Source organism: Empidonax traillii, unplaced genomic scaffold (assembly GCF_003031625.1).
Source record: "Empidonax traillii isolate 1590-97213 ecotype Southwest subspecies unplaced genomic scaffold, ASM303162v1 scaffold520:size1094406, whole genome shotgun sequence".
Classification (NCBI taxonomy): domain Eukaryota; kingdom Metazoa; phylum Chordata; class Aves; order Passeriformes; family Tyrannidae; genus Empidonax; species Empidonax traillii.
In genome coordinates, this window is record NW_020955713.1 from 73,053 (window position 1) to 99,057 (window position 26,005).

General features: G+C 42.6%; 2 protein-coding genes and 1 long non-coding RNA gene across 4 annotated transcripts in view; 1 reads left to right on the top strand and 2 right to left on the bottom strand.

The window, feature by feature from the left end:
- On the bottom strand, positions 1–18,260 carry MAN1B1 (mannosidase alpha class 1B member 1). Of its 2 annotated transcripts, none has more exons than XM_027896893.1 (13): positions 18,099–18,260; positions 15,842–15,950; positions 12,224–12,360; positions 11,370–11,527; positions 10,675–10,784; positions 9,297–9,482; positions 7,138–7,286; positions 6,332–6,520; positions 5,311–5,501; positions 3,584–3,704; positions 1,629–1,826; positions 1,208–1,339; positions 1–335 (listed from the first exon to the last, which is right to left on the bottom strand). In XM_027896893.1, exons 1-13 carry the CDS (start codon positions 18,225–18,227, stop codon positions 132–134), a joined length of 2,013 nt encoding a protein of 670 aa, XP_027752694.1. In that variant the 5' UTR covers positions 18,228–18,260; the 3' UTR covers positions 1–131. The 2 variants fall into 2 exon arrangements, with proteins under 2 accessions (XP_027752694.1, XP_027752693.1); XM_027896892.1 differs by having other exon boundaries at positions 11,370–11,530.
- LOC114064128 overlaps positions 13,426–26,005 on the top strand; it is a 21,978-nt gene continuing 9,398 nt past the window's right edge. The window contains exon 1 of the long non-coding RNA XR_003572689.1: positions 13,426–13,437. This is a non-coding gene — a long non-coding RNA (uncharacterized LOC114064128). The remainder of the gene's footprint in view (positions 13,438–26,005) is intronic.
- The window catches only part of UAP1L1 (UDP-N-acetylglucosamine pyrophosphorylase 1 like 1), a 17,486-nt gene continuing 12,864 nt past the window's right edge, over positions 21,384–26,005 (bottom strand). Inside the window, exons 7-9 of the mRNA XM_027896894.1 lie at positions 24,159–24,344; positions 23,366–23,432; positions 21,384–22,401 (exon numbers count right to left, since the gene is read on the bottom strand). Of these exons, the coding sequence (XP_027752695.1) occupies positions 22,315–22,401; positions 23,366–23,432; positions 24,159–24,344 (340 nt within the window). The 3' untranslated portion in view covers positions 21,384–22,314. The remainder of the gene's footprint in view (positions 22,402–23,365; positions 23,433–24,158; positions 24,345–26,005) is intronic.

The following is a 26,005-nucleotide window of genomic DNA, read 5'->3' on the forward strand; positions in this document are numbered from 1 at the left end:
TGCTTTCCCCGAGGTTTTGTTCGTTATTTGTAGCCAAAAAAGGTGCAATATAGCATCTCTCCTCAAACCCTGAAAAGTAAAGTGACTTGGAGATAAAAATGCCACCACTGAAAGGTCCAGTGTTGCAGAGTCTATGCTGGCACCCAGATAGGGAGTGGATGAGCCTCCGTGTTGAAGACGTATTTGTCAAGGTTGATTAAGTCTATGTCGTCTGAAAACAGCAGAAACATGTATTTGAGTGTTTCCCCAAGAAAGAAGCTCTCCATCTTGTCCCGTGGCTCTGGATTACTGGGATTCTGGACGTTGTTAATGGAAGTATAACCACCTGTAGGAACCTGTGCCAAAAAACAAACAAACAAAACAAAAAAAAAAAGTCTAAACTAGAAATTCATATCTTTATATAATCTACAATAAATTATTTTTTACTTCCTAACATCCAGATGCACTTGGAGAAGATAAATGCTAGGAAACAGATCAGCATGTTTTTCATTTTGTACTTGGTTTTCCTTTACGTAAAAGAGCTTCAGTTATGAAAAACACCAACTCATTGCATTTTAAAAGAAACCAGAAGGATAAAATGAAACAAAATATCCATTTATACTTAAGTTAAAGAGGTATCACAAGGAACATTCCCTTGAAGTTTCTGGACAAACATACAGGAAGGAACTAGTAATTTCTAGGTTAGAGCTGGCCCAAGCCCCATACCCATTTCAGAACAGACCACAGATATTTGATGACCACTGGCATCTAGGCCACACTTTCACAGCATATCAGTGATATCTCAACCAGTACTGTAGTCTGAATGAATACAAAACCCTTTATCAAAACATTAATGCCATTTTGTGCCCATTTTTTCCTTTGGCAGCTTTAATCAGAGCATTCATTCAATCCCGCCAGGTCCTTCTCAGCTTCTGAATTCTAAAAACAACCACAGTAGAGATTCAAACAGCTTCCAAGATGTAGAGACTCTTTGGCAGTCTTGTCTACAGTTTCTAGATTCCACTGTTTAATCAATGCAATACAAGTTCTTTCCCTATACGGACTAAGTAGTGTATCTCAAACTGTAAGAAACCAATTTTTCTGGATATTCGTACAAATTTCCCCACAGGTGTCTGATGAATCTTGAAACATAGTAAGTTTCCAAAGTTGGTGTCAGAAAGCAAGTGAGCAAATAAAGTCCTGACAGAACAAGGTCACTTGGCCTTACCCGTGTGTATTTATTGAAGTTCTGCAAGATTTTCCAGCCCCAGTCTTGATATTTCTTATCACCAGTGAATCTGTACATATAAAAAAGGCTTTCCACAGTTTCTGGTCGCAGTAAGTTGTGCCTGTCTGCAGGCTGCAAGAGGAAAAAAAGGCAAGAGCACTTCAGACAGGCAATTTCCTCAAGGACACATGCAGGGAGAAAGATTCCCATCTCCATCTACTCCTAAGAGTTTGCTATGCATAACTCAGCTTTTAAATACACTATCAGGGTAATTAAAACCAAAGCCCAGGGTACAGCTAGAAGGAAAGGCAGCAAACTGCTCCACAACAGACCCCATCACCAATATCTGGCCAGAGTTCAACAGCAGAACAGAGCTACAGAGGAATCATGGAACTGGAGTTCAGGCCAGCTGTCTGCTCACCTTGATTTCCACATCCTTGTTGCCCTTCTGCGCATGGAGGTTGAAATGTACGATCTCCGGGCTCAGGCCTGTCTCTACTTGAGCATACATCTGGTAGCAGGTTTCTATAAGGGCTTCAGCTAATTTCATATGATCAGCATCCAGTCCATTGTGGGCTCCCAGTGCCAAAGTACCCGGCAAGAAGCAAACCAAGTGATCCTGCACGACAAGGCAACTCTTACTGCAGAGAAGTTATGCATCGAATGGGTATTTGCATGTGTGTGTGTGCGCATCTCTGTCTTTCTGGGTTTATTCCTTCTCTTCTTCAAAACACATTTCTGGTACCTACAACTTGAGGATAAGTCTTTAATAATCTGATGTAATGCAGCATGAAGCAAGCAGCATTACTAGAGAACTCATTAACTTGGAAAACATCCCAGACTGTGTTTCTATGACAAGTTGCTGGAAAAAAGGTCTCAGGTCAGGGGGAGGGGGAGGAGAGTGTCTTTTGGTTTACCAGAAGCATACAATATATTCCATATCAGCTCATGCATGGGGTCAACAGAACCAGCTAAAGGTTTGGTTGTCCTCATTCTGTACACCACTGATATAAACTATAAGAACTGCAGACTGATGTCATATATGGGATTTAAAATGATTCTTAAGATTCAGAATGAAAGTTCAGGTCTCATCGCCCAAAAAGCAAAACCATTTTGATGCCCCTGTATGGGCCTTCTAAAGCTTTGTCCAATCCTAAAGGAAAGTTGAGGATTGTAAAGGTCGACATAAACCAAACAGTCAAACATTTCCCACTTTTCCAGCTGGCCAAATGTAAGAGACCTATCCAGCCTTTCAACAAGTAATAATAGATTAAATACCAAAATTCTAACTCCCCCATGGAACAGAAGAAAGTGTACTGACACATGGAGATGCCTAAGCTGCATCATCTGTCTCAGTTCAATTCTGTCCTATCTTGGGATGGAGCAGCCCCCTCTACCCAGACTCAAGTGTCACTCACAGCAGGTTTGGAAAGCTTTTGGGAAATTCAGATCCAAGAAGAACACGCTGAAAACTAAAGCTGAGGATCTAAAAAATATTACATCAAGAAACCAAACAAATAATAGAATTCACTAAACCTTACTTCAAGTATTGAAAAAGTATGCGTAAGGCTACACATACATTAATAATACAACACTTGCCTTTAAGACAAGCCACAAGCACATACCATGCCTGCACTTGCATGAGATTTTTAATACTTGTATGAGATCTTTAACTGCAAGATCTTTAAGCACGTTTTAAAGAGTATGGATGCATATATTAAGAGCAGGGAGTTAAGAATAATCAATGTTCCCCACAGCAAACAGCTGTTTTACTCAAGAACCCTACAGTAGGAAAAGAAAAAAAAGTCATGAATGGACAGAAACCTCCAAAATTATCAGATTTTTTTTTTTTAACCCCATAACACAATATTAGATCACCACCTTCTTTTGAAGGCAAATCTGAAAAGCCAGGTTGCAAGTATCCATGTATATTTTTGAATTATGGAAAATGAATAATACATAAAATAGGCATTGCCTAAACAGTTTCAGACACTGGAAGTTCATGACCAAAAAAACCAGAAAAAAAGAGAAGGAAAATTATAAAAATTTAACTCCAGCACCAAAATGTTTAATTTTAGAGGAAAATAAATGGATTTACTAGACTAACCCAGACAGAAGGCCCCTGGTTTGCACATGTGTTTAGTATGTACAAAGCAGTTACTCAGTACTGCCATCACACTGGAGAGATAGATGTGTATATATATATAGTCTTGGGGTTTGGGTTTTTGTTGGTTTAGGGTGGTTGTTTTTCTCTTTAGAGAGGGAAAAGCTTTGCATTTGCCTGGCCGTGTGTTGGGTTTTATTTAAATTTTGTGATGGTTTTTCTGTTTTCTTTTGTTGTTTGTTTTTTTTTTTAAATGCAATTGTATTTCTTACCATCTTGGCACTGAAATGGCCATGAGCAAGCTCTCCTACAAAAGTAAGCTTCCTGGGGGCTGATCTCTGAAGAAGATGCTTTTTCACCCCTTCTATGGCTCTCATATAGTCTTCCAACAGGCTGTGAATGAAAATCATTCCCAGTTGGCTCACATAAACACAGTCAGAATATATTTCATTATAGCTGATCACCACAATCCTTTAGGAGACTATTATTTTGGTCTAAAGAATAATATTTAACTAAATGTGAACGGACAAAAAAACCCTTTAATTGGTTGTTACTACCATGTAGCAATACTTTAAAAAGTAAACCCTTATTTATGTATTAAAGAAAACATCCCTAACGGTTTCTAGGCAATAACCAGATTTTATTTCAAAAATCCATGGAAGTAGAGTAATTGAAATTACAGAAAATGTAGGGTGGGAAGGACCTCATAGAGGTCTCTACTTCATCTCTCTGCTCTGAGGCAGATTCAGTTACATCAGGTTGCCTGAGGTTTTATCCAAGCAATTTTTTAGTACCTCCATCCAAAGATGCAGTGGTATCTCCATCCAAGAGGGAGATTCAAAGACTTGGAGCAATCTTTTCCAATTGACCTCTCTCTTTGTGAAACATTGTTTCACAGTATTTAATTTGATTTTCCTTTGTTTCTAAGAGCTTTCATGTGGAAAACAACCTGTTGATTAATTCCATTGTGAGGCTCTCAAAATGCCATTGTGGTCCCGAAAACACTGATTCTCCATTTACACTGAGGTAAAGCTTGGAAAAAGCAGTGAGAAAACTTTGTTTGTAGAAAGGCATTTGCTCTTATACACAGAAAAGCCTGTAAGAGGCATGTTGACACTCTCAAAATGAACAAGTCCAACATAATTAGCTTATAATGCAAACAAAAAATGCTGGATTTTTTGTCTTGTTTTGGAGGAAACCTTCTTTTTCAAAATTTTTGATTCCTCTGCTCCTTATAAAGTTTCTCCTCCACTTTTGCAGTGCAGACAAAAGAAATGTATGAGACTTAAAGAGGGACTTTTTACAAGGGCACATAGAGATAGAGAAAGGGGCTTTAAATTGAAAGTAAGTAGGTTTATACTGGATATTAGGAAGAAATTCTCCCCTGTGAGGGTGGTGAGGCCCTGGCACACGTTGCCCAGAGAAGCTGTGGCTGCCCTGAAAGTGTTCAAGGCCAGGTTGGATGGAGCTTGGAGCAACCTGGGCTAGTGGAAGGTGTCCCAGGGCATGGGGTGGGATGAGATGAGCTTTAAGGTCCCTTCCAACCCAAACCAGTCTGTGCTTCTGTAATTAAAGCAAAGATTTATACAAACATCAAACTTCAGTCTCCTTTTACCCTTCACTAACAAACACAGAGCAAACACAGACATTGCTGGTGAAAGGAAATATCAGCAGTATTTCAGAAGTGTCTAATTACGCTCCATATCTACAGCAAAGACTTAATTTTCATCTCCCGCTGTCACACGCCTTACATCTGATGAGCTGAGGAAGAAAAGCCCTCTGTGGAGAAGGAGCTTTGAGACTAAGCCTAACTCTCCTACTGGTTTTACACAAAGTTACCAGAGGTCCCTCTTGCTGCTTAGCTTGCTTTTAAAAACAGTGATATGTTCAGTCAACTCTGAACATATGCTAATTTTCTTTAAGCAGCAAACTAACTACAACAGAAAGTTTTACAGCTCACCTAATTCTCACACTGATATGAGAAGTGGAAATAACTTACTCGTTTTCTTTTTTCCCACCCTGAATCCACTGCTTGAGCAGATACTCATAGTAGCTGTCAGCTCTGGCTCCCAGAGTGTAGACCCCCAGGTGGGTGAACTGCCCACTGTTGGTGTTGATGAACATAGGCACGAGTCCATCGTTTTTCCCTGAGAGGGTGTGAACATGCTTCATCACCTCATCTACAGCTTTCTGCAAGAAAGAAAATGGCAAGCATAAATTACAGGTATAAATGATGCCCAAAACTGTACCTAGTAACACCAGGCCAGTAACAAATCCGTAACTTTTCTTACCCAAATTACCATCAGGGACATAAAGTTCATCTCGAGCAATATATTAAATATAGGATTTCAAACTTTTGGACTCTCAAAACATGATGTTTTGGGTACATTTAAGTACTGTGAAATAATTATAACTGTTTTCTTACCTTCAAGGTAAGCCCACTTGAAAGACAGTACTATGGGACAGGACTATGATCTGATTTACTCGGATTTGCAAAGCAGAAGTCTAGCTAAAATAACAACTACATGAATCATGCTATAGCTAAATCTTCCTTAAATAACTGCATTCTTCAAAATTGAGCTGTGGATACAATAAAACAACATCAGCAAACAAAAAGAAAAGTGGAAAATATTATTTTCTCTGAAATTACTCTTCCCTGTGCTGTGACCTGCTCTCAGACTCTTATCTAGTGAGTCATATTTTAGTTCCTTGGATGGCAACACTACAGTTTTCTTCTTTGCATATAGGTAATGGCATCAAGAAACCACACTCAGAATTTTTTATTTTTTTAACTAAAAGCTGTTTCTGAGGAAGAAAAATAATTACTGATCTCCAGTACTACTTTTTAGTATTCAATAAAATAATCAGGATGTTTTGTTTCTTTTTCTTCCCACATCTAGAGTTTCACAACTTATTTATTGTAACTTAAAGACTCCAGAGACCACGAGTACTGATGGGAGTCAGTGGTGGAGCTGCAGAGAGATGGATAAAAAAAGAGACATCAATTTATTCTTCCATACCTGGAATTTGTCATCTCCAGTGAGACGAGAGAGCTCCCTAAACTCCAGCTGAATGCTGGTCACCTCTGCCACGGTGCTATCGGATGTCCAGCGAGGGGGATGTGCAGTGCCCCGGCCAATGTTGACATCAGAATATGGTATCTTTGAGGGGGTCTTGAATGCTGGCATAAGCCTGTTCCCAATGTCTTTCTACAGAAAACCATAAGCACAAAGCAACAAACAAAACAAAAAATAAATATACACTCACACCCCATTAGATTTTCTTCACCTAGCATACAGAAAAAGACAGAATAGCAGCTCAGTTTTAGGTGGTGCAAGCAATTAAAGAATTAAAAGAGGTCATGAATTTATTCATAGTAATGAGCAGTCTCCACCTTGTCCCTAGCACTGCAGGCCTCACCTGAGGCTGCAATCCTTATGTCACATGATGCAAGTCTGCAGTCACTAACTGCATCTAGTTAATCTGAAGAGGTGGCTGACACTGTTAAGACACACAGAGAGAGAATCAAAAGACAACTATTACCATTTGCCAAGCATTTATTTCTTGCTTTGTTTCATGAACTTTATTATGGTCAGCCATTTACCAGCAGAAGAGCAGGCATACAAGGATAGGTGCAGTGAGGCTCTGAGGTCATCTGAAGAGCAAAGAGGTGCAGGCTTAAAAGCATAATGGTAAATCCCTTTCCTACCACTTTAAATATTTTTTCTTAAAAAACAGAAACATTTAACTTTCTGAGAAAACTTTCCTCAACTTTGTCCAATATGGAATACATAACACAGTTTCATTTGTACTGCCAGTCACTCACAGCTTTTTCCAGGAAAAGGCTATCTCCAGAGAGGTGGTAGGTGCTCAGCAAGCCGCCCAGGATACGGATGGTGCTCTCAAACAGGTTCACATCCACATTTTTATCAAATACTAAATCATTTGCTACCCATTTTCTTGCTTCTTCAAATTCTGCAAAGTATAAAAGGTAGTTCATTTATGAACTTCTGGAATGTTCAAACAACTAGAGATATGAGTATTCCATGTATCCCACACACTTATTTACATCTGTCTACAGAGGTGATAATTTTAGGTGGAAAACTAAAGTGAAGAGCACATCCTGGCTTAATTCTTATTCAGCACACACCACAGATGCATACAGACAGAAATATCCACCAAAATAGAAAGTTCTTAATAGTCTAAGAAAAGAAGGAACAGGGAAATTCTTTATTAAAAAAATCCAGAAATTTAAGTCTTTCAAATCCATCCATTTGACTTGTCAGACAATTAGTTACACTTTCACAGAGCCTTCTGTTTTTAATTAAATCTTCAACCAAAGCTGTTATCTACCAAGACAACAGATAACATATTCAGTTAACAGCCTTTAACACCTTTAGCCTAGCAATGTCCTGGGGAGCCCGCTTCCTGCCTCAGCACTTAACACACAAAATCCCCACAGGTTGCAATTTTTTTCTCTAGGAACAAAAACAGTTGTTTATCGCACTACTAATTTTAAAATAAGAACGTTAAAAAAAAAAAAAAGCCATTTTAGATTCATCAGCCAGCTTAGCAGCAGCATCACTCAATGACTGCTTTGGCAGAGGGTCTATCTCCACGGTACATATGAGTCAGCTCAGTCTCCAAGTGTGAGGGCTGGGCTACCTCGAACAATTTCACAGCCTCCAGAAATTCCTTCTTGTGAGAAGCAGCAGCACAACCAGTTTCCCAGAAACTGAAGGCATTTCACAGAAGATAAACTCTAAAGCAAAAGGATGCCTCTTGTGCCCTCTGGTCTTGGATGCTGAGCAGATTAAGAACCACAGAAAATCTCCCAGACAGATGTTAGGGCTATTAGCAGTGGAACAGCAAAGGCACAGTACTCTGCCACAGAAGCTTTTGCATTCATCAGCTAATAAGAAAGATTGGCAGTCTCAAAGAAAACTTTCATTTACATAGCATTTGTTATTCAGAAGATACCTCAGGAGCTTTCTAAGGCAATCAGCAGAACTGCTACAAAATATGAAGAACTCCTCACCAAGAACCCCTTTTCAGCACATCTAAACTACTAATCATTTATTTTAAAAGTTTTATTCAGTTCGCAATTAATTTTTAGGAAAAAAAAAGGATCAATACACTGACAACTTGATGAAACTTCAAGACAGCCTGCTCATGCCTAGACCTACACACACATGACATATTAAAGCAAACAAAAATTCTATTTTATGCAAACTTCAAAGGTAGAAGAGAGAGAACCATGAAGGACTGAGTATTAACTGTTCCCTTACTTGCAGCTCTGTTCTTCTTATCTCGACAGAAAAAGCTGCACGATTAATAGAAGTTTACAAAGGAGGCTCTCTACCAAGGTTAAATAAATACAGTTCCAGAAATTTTTAAACACCACTAAAAGCCCTGCACCACCAAAAAAAAAAAAAAAAAAAAGCCAAACACACAACAAAAAATTCCTCTTAAATACTGATTAAGCATTTAAGTTTTTTGCAACAGAATTGCACAAATTTTGGCTTGGTTTTTAAAATCTGTTTTTAAGTTTTCTCACATGGTCACTTTCAGAATATCTCTAAAAAAGACAGGCAGAAGAGCAATTTAGGAAGACTTGAGTGCTCCCTTTCTCCACCCATGGATTCCTTACAGATACATCCACTGAATGTCTTGTTACATGTAACCATGGAATATTCTTTTTCTGGCTCAAAATTCAATTGCAAGAAAAACAGTGTCCTTTATTATAGTTGGGGATTTTTTAAAATATTTTTATACATATTTATGTGTGTGTGTGTATGTATATGTATATATATATATACATACATATATATAAATATATATATGTATTTACCCATACAGGAAAGCTAAACTTTTTGGCCACACGTAAAAAATGTTGCCCTCAAAGACCTCTGAGCATGCACTGCCTGTATAGAATAAAAGGAATTATTTTAGAGGGGAAAAAAACAGAGGAGGAAAAAATGTTACCTTCTTTTAATCCTAAAATCCACATGGTATCCAAGGCATCAATTAAGGTCAACCCAAGTCCAAACCACTCACTGTAGGACTTGGACAAAGGCTTCAGCTCATCATGGCCCCAGGCAAAATCCTTGTACCCTCTCCAGGCGTGGCGAAAGGCTTCGATCACAGCCATCTGGCGCTCATTTATGGGCACTGCAAAGGAAAACAGCACCTTGCTCAGGACTTCTGCAGGGCATTATGCAGCTATACCAAGCACCATTTTGCTGCATTCTACCCAAAATAAACTTTCTTCCAAACTAACTGATCTGTGCAATGGAAAAACCATCCTCACATTATTCTCTTCAGGACAGCCTTTCGTCTGTGTTTCTGGTCAGCAATTCAGCCAGGTGGAAAAAGAAATCTCTCCCTGGCAACAAAATTGTCACTTCTGCAAATGAAACATTAAAACAATCACATGCACAATTGTAGATGATTATCACTAAAGCTCAAAGAGCTGAAAGTCAGGAAATACTAAATTAAAATCCACAGTAATTCAGCTGCCGAATACCTATGCTTAACAATGCGATCCTCAACTGATTCAACACATACCATTTTTTCTTCATCTTCCCTCTTTTATTCTTTGCTTTCTGTTAAATTTAAAACCATCTCTATAAAATTAATGTCTATTGAACTTTTCATTTAATACCAAAAGAGGAAGAAAATTTGCAGATTTTGTCTTTTTCCATAATTCTACTGATTTTTTGCTTGCAATTTGCCATCAAGTGAAGTTTACGTTACACATCCAACGTGGAAAATTTCAAGCCCATTAGCTGAAATGTTTCAAAATTGTAAACAAAGACTTCTAGAGTGGGAAACACCAAGCAGCAAAGCTAACCCCATAAATATTCAGCTAGCAAAAGTGCAAATATATCAACGTTGAACTTCCTTGTATGAACCCAGAAAAAGGAACAGCAGGTTCTTTGCTTCACAAGGGCAGCAACTTCAAAAACAAGTTCTTTGGCTTTCTGATGAGCCTTAAAAGCAGTTCAGTTTAGTTCAGGGAGGAAGTAACTTTCCCTGTACTTGCAGAACAGAAGGAAAACATCAGCTGAAAAGGGAAGTGGTCTCTTTCACAACCTCTCTCCTTAGGTTACCCTGTCCTGAAATATCTCTCCGCCCAGAGACTTTAGTTCAAAGACTTTCAGATTCTGAAGGCTAATAAGCATGAAGACTGCCATGGCAGAATAAGGACACTGAAAGGCTTGCATGTTCTAGGTAAGTAATCTTTCCTAAACTTTGTTTCCTTTAATTACAATAAATAAAATAGATGTGCATGGGCAAAATTCACACAATTTCAACCATAAAAGCGAACAGTAATAAAGGTATAATTAACTCTACTATTTACCTGGTTCCTTCTGGTCTTCAGCCTCCACAGATGAAGGTCTTTCTGGTTCCTTTATTTTATTGGATGGAGGTTCAGTGTTTTGGTCAGGTTCTATCACTGCTCCTCTCCAGCTGCAAATACAAGGGACTGTAATTAAGACATATTTTGGTCACAGAAAGTCATGCGAATGAATGGGATTTATCTCTGCATTTCCTTTATCTCGTGATTCTCTGATTAAAAAGAAAAGTTGGATTTTGTGTCAAGGATCAAAATATCTATGTTGTCCAGTAGATAAATTTTCTGTTCAAAGAAAGAAATTTGCATCAGAAAAATTTTACTGTATTAAGAAATGTGTCTTACAAGCTCTTGGAATTTCATTAAATATCTTGGCAATGTAATTTAATAAAAAACACCTGACAATGCTGCATTACAAGTAATTTGTTATCTGCCAGCTCTGTAATGGCCACACCAGCCACTAACACCAAATAGTACCATACAAATGATGATCACCAAAAAATCACAAAGAAGCACAAAGGATGAGCTGCTAAAAGTATGGGTTTTGCTATCATGGGGTCACAAGCCTTCCCTGTCACCACAGATGCATAAATCAGTTTTACAGGTTTTTGTGAAAAACCTCCTGAAGGAGAAGTCTTTCAGGATGGACTTCAAGTCAAGCCAAGAGGGGAAACACTGTAGCTTGCTTGAAACATTTCTACCTGATAATGGATTTCTCCGTTTTATCCCCTTTATCAGTCTGCACTGGCTCTTCTACAGCCCTGATGGAACTGTGTCGGGTCTTCAGCCTTGTGTCCCTCCGTGGTGCCTTGATCTGAAGGTTGGAAGGACCACGACGAACATGAGGTGAGTTTGGCTGCTTCTGAGAGAAGAAAAAAAAATATGCACTTGATATATTACAAAGATGGTAAAATTTCAAACCATAAGTCAATCGTATTTACTAAACAGTATTAAACAATGCTTCAGACTAATCTTAGTTTGCTATCATATCAGCAGTCAAGTTCTGCCTTGAATGGAAGGTATGCTAAAAACCTCCTGCACTAATCCACAGTCAGTTATGTTCCTTTCCCGTTGCATTTCCCAAAAGCACAACCCTTCAAACACTCCTAACATCTGCTCTGCCTGCTGCTATTTTTCAAGCTCTCAGAAAAGCTGTTTGGGTTCACTGTGACATCAGTGCATTCATGTCTCCTATTCATTCCACGACTCCAGGCTCCTCACAAAAGTGAGACTGATGCCCAGAGCACCCCCAAGTCAAAACAAATTAACCACAGCATGAGTGAAGCCTCAAGTAAGAGGTCACTGTGACCTAAAGTCCTGGCACTCCCAGGCAGAGCAGTGAGTAATAAATAGCATACAGAAAACTTAAATGAAAAAGGTAAAGCCAAGAAATGCACACCAAAGCCCTTCCTGAAAAGCGAGCATTCCACCCAGAGCAGACTCTTCTGTGCAAGTTTTAACTCCTTTCTCCACAACAACTGTTGGAACCAATCACTATTTGCAGCCTTCACAAGTTTTTTGGTAGCTTTATAAAACTCATTTCTTCTCTCAGTACCTGCGGCGAAAGCTCAGGGTAGTCTCCACGGTTGGCATCTGCTTTCTGGGGTGCTGGCAGAACAGCTGGATTTGCCAGCTTTACTCCAGGAATTTCTTGTTCTGTTCTCTGATCATCTAACGATTTGTTTGTTAGACCTAGACACACAAAACTGCTCAGCACAAAGAATCAACACTTCAGGTTGCAACTAGAAATTTATAACAGTTTGCTGCATTCACATAGTGGATGCACCTCCAAAAAGTGCATTTACAAAACACACACTAATTGTTAAATGCAATTGTATTTTGGTATTAATCCTCTCCCTAATATACAACAGGGTTGCTAAAAGACACTTTTTTTTTAATTGCTACTATTTCAGTTTCTTAATACAGGCAGTAAGATAATATCAAAGCTAAATGTGCTTAAGTATTGTACAAATGCTTGGAATTTCTAATCTGATGGGCAGTCAAAACCAAGAGAGGATTATCTTATTCTACTGATTAGGTTTGGGCTACCAATATCTACATACAAACATAATAAACAGCCACCAAATCTTAATCAACTGTCATGGTTTAGGAATGGTACTCCCGAATTCCGTGCCCCCACTGAAACCATCCAAAACCACCCTGGCCACTCTCTGCTCCCCTGTTTTCTCCTCCCCCTTCTCACTGCATCAGGGATGGGCTTGAGAATTGGAGGCATGTAAGGAAAGGTTGAGATAAGAACAATTAACTGGAAACAGCCATGAGGTAAGAAAATTAACAGTAATAGGATTAATATTAATAACAAAACAGTCCCTTCCCCACCCCCCAATGACACAACGTGGTGTAGAATAACATCCAAGCCTCAGCTACAACCCCTCATGGCTACTGCAAAAAATTAATGCTGTCCTGGCTGGAACCAGGACGCGCACACAGGTACCTACACAACTTTTCTTGACCCTATTCATGGCCAAGATTTCCTCACCCTGTACATTATCCATGCCTATCTCTACAACATCCAACTATATACATATATATTAATATACAGAAGTACAGATATAAATTCCATAGTCAAAGACCATCCTTCTAAGATGTCTGTGGAGTTCATTTAGTCCAGGACTCTGGGTCCTATCCATCCTTATGTCTTCCAGGGCAGGAAGACATGCTGTCAGTTGGTTCAAGCTGTATCAGGAGCTCACAACTGGTGTATCTAGAGCAGTCTGCCCTCACTGTCCATGGTAGTTATGGCACACAGTGGCAACATCATTCAGCAACCAATATCATACAATTCAACATTACAAACTGTGCTCACACAAAAATCAAATCCCCTTAAGGGATACACCGTGTTTCCCCGTCCCTCTGCATTACCACCAAGTGCACCCAGGTCCTTGAGCAAAAACAATCCCACAGATGGGTTTGCGATTGCTTGAAGCAGGACTAATCCAAATTATCTTCCCTAACACATTCTGCACATGTACCCCACGGACTTTATCCCCTTCTACAGTATGTGGAGGTTTTGATGGGATAGGCCCAGCTCGACTGGTAGAGACAGAGGTGTTAACTAACCAGGTGGACTTCATTAAATGCAGATCCCAATGTTTGAAAGTCCCACCACCTATTACTTTCAATGCAGTTTTTAACAGTCCATTGTACAATTCATGCACCAGAGGTTGGTGCATGATAGAAAATATGATACAGCCACTCCATTCCATGCTGTCTGGCCCAGGGATCTATGAGGCTGTTTTTGAAATGAGTCCCATTGTCCGACTCAGTTCTCTCTGGGGGCCATGTCACCACAGGACTTGCTTTTTCAGGCCCAGGATGGTGTTCTAGGCAGTATCATGAGGCACAGGTTGTGTCTCCAGCCATCCAGTGGTTGTTTCCACCATTGTCAGCACATGGCACTTGACTTGGAGGGTTTGTAGGAGTGTGATGTGATCACCCTGCCAGGCCTCTTCATATTTATATTTTGACCGTTGCCTCCCGTATCACAGAGACTTTACCCACTTGGTCCTGCTTGATTGCAGCATGTTTCACAGTTACGGATAACCTGGGAGATGGTGTCCATGGCTAAGTCCCCCCTTCAATCACTAGCCCATCTGTATGTTGCATCTCTCCCCTGATGACCTGAGGAGTCATGGGCCCACTGATCCAGAAATAACTCCCCCTTGTGTTACCAATCCAGATCCACCTAAGACACTTCAACCTTGGCAGCCTGATCCACCTGTCTGTTGTGATGTTCTTCAGTAGCCCAACTTCTGGGTTGGGTTTCTTCTTCTGTATAGGGGCGACTGCTACTGGCATGGGTTGTTCCTTTGTCTCAGCTGCAGTCTGAGTGGTCACTGTGGCTGTTGCTCTGCTTTCCTCCTCCTCCCCCTGAGGGTGCTGTCTGGTGATGAGAGTGTCTCATAAATAGCAGCCAGAGCCCAACACACTGCATTAAGTTGCTCCTCTCTGGAGTTACCACAGCATTCTCCTTTCAAATATTCTGCCACTTTACCAGGATGCTGTAGCTCTTCAGGAGTGAACTTCAAACCACTGGAGCAGAGAATTTCCCCAAAAGCTGGCCCATTTTCCCCCATCCTTCCATGCCACTCATGACTATCCACCCTCAGGGCAGATCTCTGAATGACCTTCTTAAAAATCTTTGACTCTAAACACGGTGTGGACTGCACTGAGGAGACCTGGCAGACTTGGCAACGAGAACATGCTTTCCTTAACAGCCAAAGAATTAAAAAATCTCAAAAGCTATTGTAACAGGCCTGAAGAAGGAAAAGGGTATGAAAGGCTGGGAAAATCATCCTCCCCTGTTCCCCACACAGAATGGGTACGATTATTACTGGACTCCCAAAGGCAGTGCCCAAGGTAGGGTAGGAGAGCAACACTGAACACACATCCCAAATGACCCTCACTGCCCTTGATGTCATCATGTCATAAACTGATATCCCACAGTACAGCAACAAAGCAATCCCAGTCCCTCTCCCTTCTCTGAAAAAGATCCCCACGAGGAGCACATAGAGGAATATTATATACAGGGTTAGGTACCACAACCATGTGAACAGACCAAGCTATATTGTGACCAGTGGTTCTGTAGCTAATACAACATATGCTTAGATCTTGTTTTCAACCTGCTCTGGGCAGATCTGTTGTTATCTCAACCCTTTGTGCCTCACACTGGGCACCAACTAAGGCTGTTAGGAATGGTATTCCCCAATTCAGCACCCTCACCAAAGTTCTTCAAAACTGCACTGCCACTCTCAGAGAGTCCCTTCACCGCTACCACCACCATCGCTGCTGCTGCAACAACTCCCCCACTGCCTCTGTCCCCCCACCCTTCTGCCCCCAGCAATGAAGTGAGGTGGTACAGAATAAAGCCACGCCCCCTCCCAGCTACTGCAAAAAATTAACCCTGTCCTGGTCGAGACCAGGACACCAACTAAAATAAAACGTTGCTCTAGTCAAGCTAAACAAAGAAAAGAGATATGAAAAATATTTCTGATTAAGCATTAAGTCATTGAAACTTCACATAAAATCATCTCACAACTGTGCTTTAATGAATACACCCAGGCACTGTCAACAGAAACTAAAACTGGTTATAAGAACTACAATTTCCTAACTAACACCTCACTGGCAATTCCGAGCTGTATAGAACACATACTTTTCCATGCTTCTCCCATGCTTGCGTAGGAAATGACTCCACAGACTGCCAAGAAGGCAAACAGGAAGAGAATGACACTCCGCTGGAGTCGGGACAGCTGCTTCCATTTCTTTAGGAGATAAAAGAAGAGAGAGGAAGAACATTTAGCACAACATTAAGAGCCTACTTGGTTAAAAATAAACTCTTACCGGTTCATTCAGATTAAGAAACACAAAACCCAGTAGGTTTAATTTTACCCTGTTTCCAACTGCAGATTTCCATTGCTTATTTTCTTTGATGATGAGAAAATAGGAATCTAACCCGCTAGCATATGGCACAGCAAGCTCACAGAAACATCAGAGCCACTTGCTGCAAGGACCTCAGAATCTGCCGAATGCCAAGGATCTCACAGAACTTCAACTACAGCTGACTTTCATCACAACCTCCACTGCCTGACCTAAACATCTGCCCAGATGTCAACGGGGAAATCAGCCAAAAGCCTCTTTCCTCCTGGCTGGGGAGGGACTGCATAGTGCATATGCAAAATAAGAACAGAACAAGCAGTAGGAAAACTAAAAATGTTACTGCAGCAAAGAAGAAAGGCTCAAAATAAACTGAGCACCAGCCACTGGACACAGGTTCAATGCCTGTACAGGCCATTCACTTCATGAGCTGGACTCAGTGATCCTTGTGGGTCCCTTCCAACTCAGAATATTCTGTGAATCTATGAAAGAGAAGCCAGGCATCTGATAAACATGGGAACTGTCACACAGAACAAGTCCTGCACCACAGAGAAAGTCACCAACCTGCAGCAGCATGAAAATGAAGTAAAACACCACAACAACGAACAAGACAAATCCACAATGTTTCCAAGTTTAATTCTGGGCAAAAATGTATTGTTGAAACTGAAGTACAAGCAACAATCACTAAAAATCAGAGAGCAAATCCTATATTAGCCTGAGAGAGGCTAATGTACATTAGCCTGCATTTACAGAGAGAGCAGTTGGAGTTAAACATTAACTGCTCAAGTACCTTTGTTACTTTTCCAGAAGTCACACTGAAATTCACTAATATTGGTTCTGGCATACAGAGAGTGAACTTAAATTCCAATGTACACTCAGGAATAATCTATCCTACACAACGCCCCACAGCACTTCCCACAGTCCTCATCCTCTTAGCAACAGCCAGTCAGAACAGTCGATGTGCTCACACTGCAAGCCTGCAGCACATAAAGTTTCCTGTTTTCCGCCTGTCCTGTTGGCAGGAATCCTACACACCCTTCCCTGCACTCACTGCAAGATGCCAGTCCCACTCTGTCATCCTCTGCTCTACCTGCACGGCAAACCATATCACCATCTCCCCACTGCAGAAGGATGCTTGAAAACTGGAGCCTTGTGATTCCTCAGGGTAGGATAGGAAAAGAGGCATTGATTGTTGTGTCTTGGGACAGACAGGAATGAGGCACAAGAACATATGAGGGCATTTACCACCATCTTATGGTATTTTGTTCCCAAAGAATAAGGATAAAGTAAAGAGTGACATGAAGGACCCACACTTCTCAAGTTGGTAATAAAAGAGAACTTTGAGAATGTGTCCCTAAACAAGCTCTTCAAATGCTTCATCTGACAACCTGTAAATCCTCTGCAGGTGACTATTCATCATCTCCTATCTGTAACAAGGGCTATTGTGTCCTTTTGATTCACTCTTTCTCATTCAAGACTCTCCGGGCCCAACACTTCCACTCCCAGTAAGCTCCCTACCCACAGGCACACAAGATGGTCACTTCCCCAGAGCTCTGTCAGGGGACCCCTGTCGTCACACTCAGCCTTCCCACAGAAAGCAGAACTGTCCCCTTTACTCTTCCAGGGCGCCCCCTTCAAGTCTTAAAACAGGGAACAGAGGCACGGGGACCAAATCTCATCCCACTCATTCGTGTCCACAGAGCGCAGCACTGCCCTCCAAATGTCCACTAGCAGAGCACGGGATTTTACAGTATCCCCCAGCTTTGTTCGTGAAAATTAAGACACGACGTGGAGCCCCCCATGCCCGGAACCGGCGCGGGGCAGCCCCCGAGAGCAGAGCCGAGACCACAGCCACGGCCTCGGCCCCGCTCGGAGCGGGGCGGGCCAAGGCAGGTCCCCCATGGCAATGCGGCTGCACCCGAGCCCAGGGACATCCCGATCGCCCGGCCCAACACCGCTCCCTCCCTCATCGCCCCGAGCCCCCGCACCCAGCCCGGCTGCCCGCGGTACCGCACAGCTCCCCGTGCAGCCCTCACCCGCCAGCAGGAGCGCCGCCGCCAGGCCTTGCTGTTGTTGTAGCCGCCAGCCCCGACCGCCCCCTCCGGGCCGAGGCTGACGGAGATGAAGTCCCGGCGCGGCGGCCCCGCGGCGGCTCCCGCGTACATGGCGGCGCCTCAGGGGCCGCCCGCCGCCATCGCACCGCGGGGCGGAGCGGCCGCTTCCGGGAGCCGCTTCCGGTGCCGCTCTGGCGGCGGCCGCGCTCGATGGCACCGGGGGCGTGACCCGCTCGGACCTCCCGCCCTCCTCACGGTTCCCCCCTCGGGCCGGGGCCGCGGGGGTTCGGCCCTTGTCCCTCCTGTCCCTGCGCCCCCCACCCAGCCGGGCCCTGGCCAGGAGGGCCTCAGGTGCCTGGGCAGGCAGTGAGGACAGGAGAGGCTGGGAACCCTCTCTGTTCCGCGGTGTGCTGAGGTTACACCATAGAGGCCGTTCACGGGAACACTGGCAAGGGAGCACGAGAAATGAAAACGTGCATGTGGGGAGGTTCTAAGGAAAATCAACTCAACAGGTGGGCGGCCTGCAAGCTCCCATGGGCAGGCCCGGGCCCCAGCCCAGCAGCGCTGCCGCCCCTCCGGCCAGGGAGCACAGCCGAGGGAATCCCGAACTGCTGCCGACTCCGAGAGGACAGGGAAGAGCTGTCTCATGTCATCATCAGCTGCCACTGGGAACCCGAGACAGCTCTACAGCAGGCAATGCAGGAACACGGGCCTGGAATCTGACAGGATGTACGTGAGTGGGTGAAAAGCAACTTAAGCAGTTGTATAAGTAAACCCTGCCATGAGACCTGGCACTGAATTTTGGTACTCAGCAGGATGCACTCATCCCACAGCTGCTCCTCCACAGACCTCCAGCCTGTGCAAATAGTTCCCCGTATCTTCCCTGAGGAGGAGGAGGGGTGTTATCAGTGGGAGTAAGGAAGAGCATTGTTTAGTGATGTATACGTTCAGAGCCACAGCAGGACCACTACTTCTAGCTCAGGTTCCTAGTCCCAACAGGAAGAGGGCAGCACTGACGCAGCTGTTTTAAGTGCTGCTACTGAACTCGCCTCCAGCCGTGCCTCACTGGCAGGTTAGCTTACATCATTTGCCCCTTTACGTTTGAAATCCACCTCCCACTAGATTTTCAGATAAAACTGAAAAGTTTGTGTTTTCTGAGCATGATTAAGATTAGTTTTCTTCATGATTAAGAAAGCTAAGCAAGCAAAAATTCTGCTAAATCCTGCATAAACAAGCATGGGAACAATTTAGGATGCCTGAAGCATGCATTCATTTTTAGTATTCATTTTCCTACCACAGGAAACTACTGATTCATGTAGCTTAAAAAAACATTAAACCCACCAGCAGCCTTCGTAGTGGTGTCAAGAGAGAAACATGGGGGGGAATAGGTAAGAAAGGAAGATCTGACATCTGCTGGTTTCAGCACTAAACCCCCCAAACAGGACAATATGCCATTTGTGACATATTACTGACTACCCCTATTGATTGTGCTATAAATAAAGCCCTGTTTAAGACATGTCTGTCACTGTGAAGCAAAGCAAAATTTGCATTCCAGCAAGTGCTCAGCTGGGACAGCCTGACTTAGAGCCAGATCACTCAAATCAACTTGAAATAAGACAAACAACCACTACTCGCAATTAAACTCCTGTGAATAAACTGATCTGAAAAGCTTGGAAAAAATAAACAGAATTGAAGACAAGAACACAATCTTCTGTTTTCTGATGAAAAATAGATCCCACAGTGTTAAACCCTTCAGGAATCACCCTCTGCCCAGTCCCACATCCCCCATATTCTGAAGCACGGGCACTGCCGCCTCCAGCCGTACCACTGGTGACACTGTCTGTCCTGCAGCTGTGGTGACAACACCCAAGACATGTAGGGACAAAGACAACAAGGGTATTTTCCTCACGGACAAGAAAAACAGACACATAGAAATCACAGTATCATCTTTATTGTAAAAATGCTTAGGAGTCCAGAAGCTTCTGGAGTACTACAGGACTTCCCTTTGTCTCAGGTACTTTCTTCATTTTATAATGCATACAAAGACTTTGTTACATACTGAACAGATTCGTTTTTTAAAAAATTCTCTCGAAATTCTTTCTATGTTCCAGTTTAAAATGTAAGGAGTCATAGGGGAAAGAAAGCCCAACAGACAAAGCATTCAACATTCTAATATGGCTTTTCCTTGAAAACAACCTTAAAAACGGTATCAGCAGCTCTGTGTACACGGGAAGCAAAGCTTCAAAAGAGAAAGTATTTTACGAAGAGCAAAAGAAATCTTTTATATCCAGTGCAACATAAAACAAGTGTGTGCCAGAACTGCCGAGCAATACTCACAAAGATACAACACAACTTGTTCTCAGACATAAAACTTGACTGACAGGAATGGAATGAACCACAGAAACACTGTGCAAAAAGACTGCAGAACTGAGTGTCAATGACAAATGCATCATTTATTCTAAATGAGAATTACTGGCTGCACATACCAGCTAAGGTAATCAGAACTGTCATGAGCTGGTCTGCATGTGTGAAAGGCCCGTTACTCAAGTTCATGCAGAACTACTTTATAACCAAAAACTCTGATATTAACATTTAGATGCTTTCTTTGGAAAACGAGCCTACTTACAAAGTGTATTTAGTCTCAAAGCCATTTTTCTACTTACCCAATATTCTGAATAGAGCTTCACATCAGGAACTGCAGAAAGCCATGGAAGTTATTTATGCTTAATGAAATATCGTCAGCAATTCCTTAGTAGAAGCTGATGCATGAAATAGTATTTCAGATGAGGCATCTTTCTCACTACCTTCCCTAGCACCAGGTTTAGTGGAAAAGTATAGAGTGCTCCTGAAGCAAAGACCAGCCACCAGTGAGTGCATCCTCAGTACGGCTGAAATGACTCTGGTTTGCTCAGCACAGGTTCTGCAGCAGGTGGGTATGAGCCTCCCAGAACAGCATCCAAAGGCTGAACAGGAACAATCACTGCTGGATCACGGCCATCCTGGGATCCCTTGGCCAGGACTGAGTTCACATGCTACATATGTTATGACAATTAACATCCCTCATTAGCTAACATTTATCTTTACATGATCTTTTGTAATATATTTAAAAAGAAGGCATCTAAGGAATTATTTTCTAAGTGAAAGAGTGCTGGAAAACCACATGGGCAGAAAATGCAGAAGCAAGGCTGGTGTTTTACTGTGTGCCCTGGTGATGCTGAAAGTAAGTTTTCTGGGGTTTTTTTTGTTTTGTTTTGGTTTGGTTTTTTTTGGTTAAGCATTAAATTCTACCACTGGGATTTGTTCCTCTTACTACTTTCAGGTTCCTTGAGAGAGCTCGGTCTGAAGGATATGGTATACATTAAACAGGAAATGGAAAGCAAAACAAATGTTTGTTATAGCCATGAAGAGCAGAGGGTTGTGAAAAAAATTCTCATCAACTTTTTTTTTTTTTTTTTTAAATTAAAAAACCCCAGGTCACTACACCTGACAGAAGCAATCAGTCCAAACAAGACACCAGCAAGCTCAGATACAAAAATAGTCTGACTGCTTTGGAGTCCAAACCTCACGCAATGCTTAGGCACAGCAACATCCCTACACACAGCAGACTCTGTATAATCTGCTTAGAGGATGCAATTGCTGAATTGGATCCTCTACCATCACAGGATTAGGGAAAAGATGTTTCACTGGAGTGAAAGGCCTCAGTACCCACAGTCCTTCCATACTTTTCAGGATGGGCCTCAAACTGACTGCAGCTATGCACATAATTTAGAAACAAAACCAAAACAAAAACCCAACCACACCAGCACAAACAAAAACCCTAACAAGGCACTGAAGAGATTTAATCTTCTTGGATGCAAAGCTGATTTATTAGGCCCTGGCTAGCTCTTTTCCATATCCACGTGCCCAGCAAATAAGAAATATAAGATATGTTTAGCACCTGGAGGGTGTTAATCCTCACTCACATCCAAGTGTACAAAACAGACTGAGGTAAGAGGCCCAGCATTCAAAGTTACCAAACAGAACTGGGGGGCATGAACATGTGTGTAAACCCAACTGCTGCAAGGATTTGGCATCAATCAAACGCTGCAAAGCATTTTTTTTTTTTTATAATGCACTTCATAGCTGACATTTTAGTAATGTCAGTTCTCATAATGGATCTGAAAAACAGATATCTGATGAGGGGGAAAGGCTTCCCTCTTCAAGAATTTTCCAGCATTTCCACTTTGGTTTCATCAAGTACAAAGGGAGAAGGGAAGTCTTTGTTCTTCATGTACACCTCCAGACCCTGAGAATGTGTGAGAACAGTATTGTTAGGCTGTAAATGCATCAGACTGGTCACCTATTTTAAAGTCCTCAAGAAATGACTGAGAAAGGTCATGGGAAGGACAAACAACAGCAACAGTTTCTCATGTGATGGAAAGTGTTTCGGCCCCAAGCCTGGGGTTCATGAAGGAGTGGCACCAACTAACCATAGAACACAGCTAGCTCAGAAACTAGCTTCCTGGGGAGGGGCAGGCACGGGAAGGAGTTCTTAGCTAAAATTAGAAGAATCCTAGCAAATCGAAGGCAACTTAAATTGCCTGTATTCATTTTGCTCTCAGAAGGTATCAATTGCAACAAGGTTGCTACATGCACCCGTTGAGGATACACTTAGTGCAGGTCAATGTTGCAAGTTAATACAAGTGGAAACCTAGCCAAAGTGTCAAGTTTCACCAACACCCTTCCCCATATCCTCCTGCTGACATATTCTCCTGCAATCCACTGTCTCTCACTCCATCTGTCCAACACAGGGAAGATCCTCTTCTCACTACTACATGTTTCTCAAGATCAATTATTTTCAGAGGGACAAACTTGAGAAATTCTTTCCCTAAAGCCAATGCACATATCTCACTTCTCAGTCGGTACTCACTCACTGTGGGAGATGGGAATAAGTGAGCCCAGGACCCAAAGATTTTATAATTTTAATATTCTGCACTTTTCATTCAGAAGATTTCAAAGTGCTTGTGAGTCTTAATGAAACTGCAGCCTCATTGCAAATCTCATTTTACAGGTGGCTAAAACTGAGAGTGAACAAACTGCTGAAGAGTAAACCATAGTGGAACCAGAAATGAAACACAGAGCCCAAGTCCCAGTTCCCTTGGTCTGACCATTTCTCAGCAAGCCCAGGCTAAATACACCTGTGTTCAGAAGGAAATCAAATGTATACCTGCACGCTCTTAAAAATAGCTTCCATAGATAGTTATTCTCACCTCTCCAAAGTAAGACACTAATGGAGAAATCTCACACACCGCTGGAGGATCTTCAGTTCCTGAGAGACTAGAGAAGAGAACACAGGATTAACTTCCTGCTGTGCTTAAAAAACAGTGCATCTTCTTCAAAAGATTGTCTAGAATAGGATAGCCAGAAGGATAAGACATTTGTTATAGTCACACACACCAGATATTATTTGAACATAAAGTGTGAAAATAAAAGGGAATTAGCAGGTCCCAAATATTACTCATCAAAACCAGGGCATCACTTTTATAGGTGCTTTTTCAAGTCAAATTAACAGCAGGAGTTGATGAAGTAATGGCCCCATGAAGTAAAAGCAGCTTCCCACTCCATTTGACACAGGAAGTATCTGAACTGATAATCACTGTAGTAGTCAATCCTTAAGCCCACCTGAGAATCCTGTTGGGTCCACATTCAGAAAATCTGGCAAGGCCTACAAATTAAAATTCCTTGGGCTGGCTAAATCCAGAGTGATGGGAAAGGCTGCTCCTGTTTAATGGTGCTATAGGAGGGGTCAACTCACAACCCCAAGGGCAGGGATCTGCCAGAAATAACACCCAGAGCCCCCTTGTGCTGACTGCCTGGAGCACCCACAGTCACTAAAGGAGCAGGAGCGGTAATAGACACCAATCTGCACATCAAGAGAGCACCAGCTGCATGAAAATCATGCTGAGCCACCCTGTGACTACACTAACACCTGCTTTTGGAGAGCCCAGACTGGCTGGGCAGGCCCAGCAGAGAAGATGCAGAGGAGGTCACTGAGGTTCAAACCTGAGTTTCTCTGGTATCCTGCAACCATTTTCATCCACAAATCTGGCCCCAGCCTTGAGGGCCCAGCGGTAATGCTGGGCCAGAAGGGCTTGCCGAGCAGTGGTAGGAGTGTCTTTGTCAGCCGTGTCTGCATTTTTTAGTGGTGAGAACTCTTCTTCTCTCAAAACTTCAAATGCCACAAAATTCCTACCAGCAAGGGGAGAAAACAGTGATCATGAAAACCAGAGCTAGTCATCAGAGCTGCTAATGCAACAACAACGTTCACGGTGAAAGGCTCATACATATTTTAAGGAGCAGCGATGTATGCAGCCTGGGGCAATCAAGCCAAGGGAAGCCCACAGCCCATCTGAAGAGCCAAGGAGAACCAGGCCTGTAGGATGGAAAAACACACGAAGCCTTGTCTCTTTGGGAACATAACAGTGACCTCCTGACTCTCTGGAGGCTGCATTCAGGTGAGAGGCAAAGCAACAGTTCTGCAGAGGTTCCACAGAAACCTCTCCAGACACTGGGAGGCTCCCAGACAAAACGACTCAGAGCACAGCAGGATGCAGAGCGCAAAGCTGTCCAGGGCTTGGACACAGTACAAGCTGTGCACTCACTGCAGAGCATCCCACCTTGCCCAAAAAATGTCCACTCTGCTTGGGTGTCTGTAGGTCAGGACCAAGTAAGGATACCAGTTCCCAGGGATAAACAAGCAGTATGGGAGGCCTCACAGGTGAATGTTAAGTACAGCTGTTTACCAGAAATGGGAATGCAAATTTAAAAAGCCCCACAGCAGTATCTATGTGTTTCTCCACTTCATGTGTGAAGCACAGCTGCCAAGCTGGTTTTGAGGTGTTAAAAAAACATAAGGAATCACTGCATGCAAATGAGTCCCGACACAGCTCAGAACTCAGCACTGTTTATATCACCCTGCTTTTGCCTTTGGTTTGATACCATTGTACTGAAGGCATGTCAGGAAACAGAGACTGGTTCAAACTTTGAGCCCTCAATCCTAAAGGAAATCCTCTAAAAAAAGAAATACTATCCCCAAACAAAGATAATTCAGTTGTCTGAGGTCTCTCTTTGCCATTTATTTAAGCCTAAAACAGAATCTTTACTGTTGAATTTAAGACCTTGGAAAATGCATTTTATAAGAACACATGCTAAATTACTACATCATTAAAATCCCAATTCCCTAGGCACAAGTAGCCCTGACTGCATATGGCAGAGCACTCTTAGCTATGTTGTAGAGCTTGGCAAGTCAATACCAACAGTTCCCACAGCAACAATAACTTGGCCCCACTGTGCTTAAGCAAACTGTTTTCCAAGAACGAAGGTTGCGTGCTGAGCCCTGGTGTAACAGCACCCAAAAACGTAACCAGAGCTGCAGTTGCCATGGAAAGACCCACAATCCTGAAAGACCCAATTTTTGCGAGTCTATACACTCCAACATGGGCTTCATGTGCTTTGCGCTCAATTTCCTTTTATTTTTCCCAGGCTGGCAGAGTCCAGACCAGCCAACACGTCCTTGGCAAGACGATCAGTCTGGGAGCAGGGTCAGTGCAAGTTGCAAGTGCCCCAAGAGCTCCCCTTGGAACTGCGCTGGTGTTGTTGGGTTGGAGCTGGACGTAGATTCAACAGCCTTCCTAACAAGCCACCTGTGGTGGTTTTAATCTAGGCCTTCCCTGGTTACCAATTTGTAACCAAGGAAGGGGCAGTGTTCCCAGTATTCCATACGATTTTTACATAAATCGTGGTATAAATAAGAAGGAAGGAGAAGCCTTCGTTCTTTCTTCTCTTCCGCCGAAGTTCAGGAACAGTGGGTCCCTGCATTGGTCTCTCTTATTTAAGGCTGAGGCTGCAGC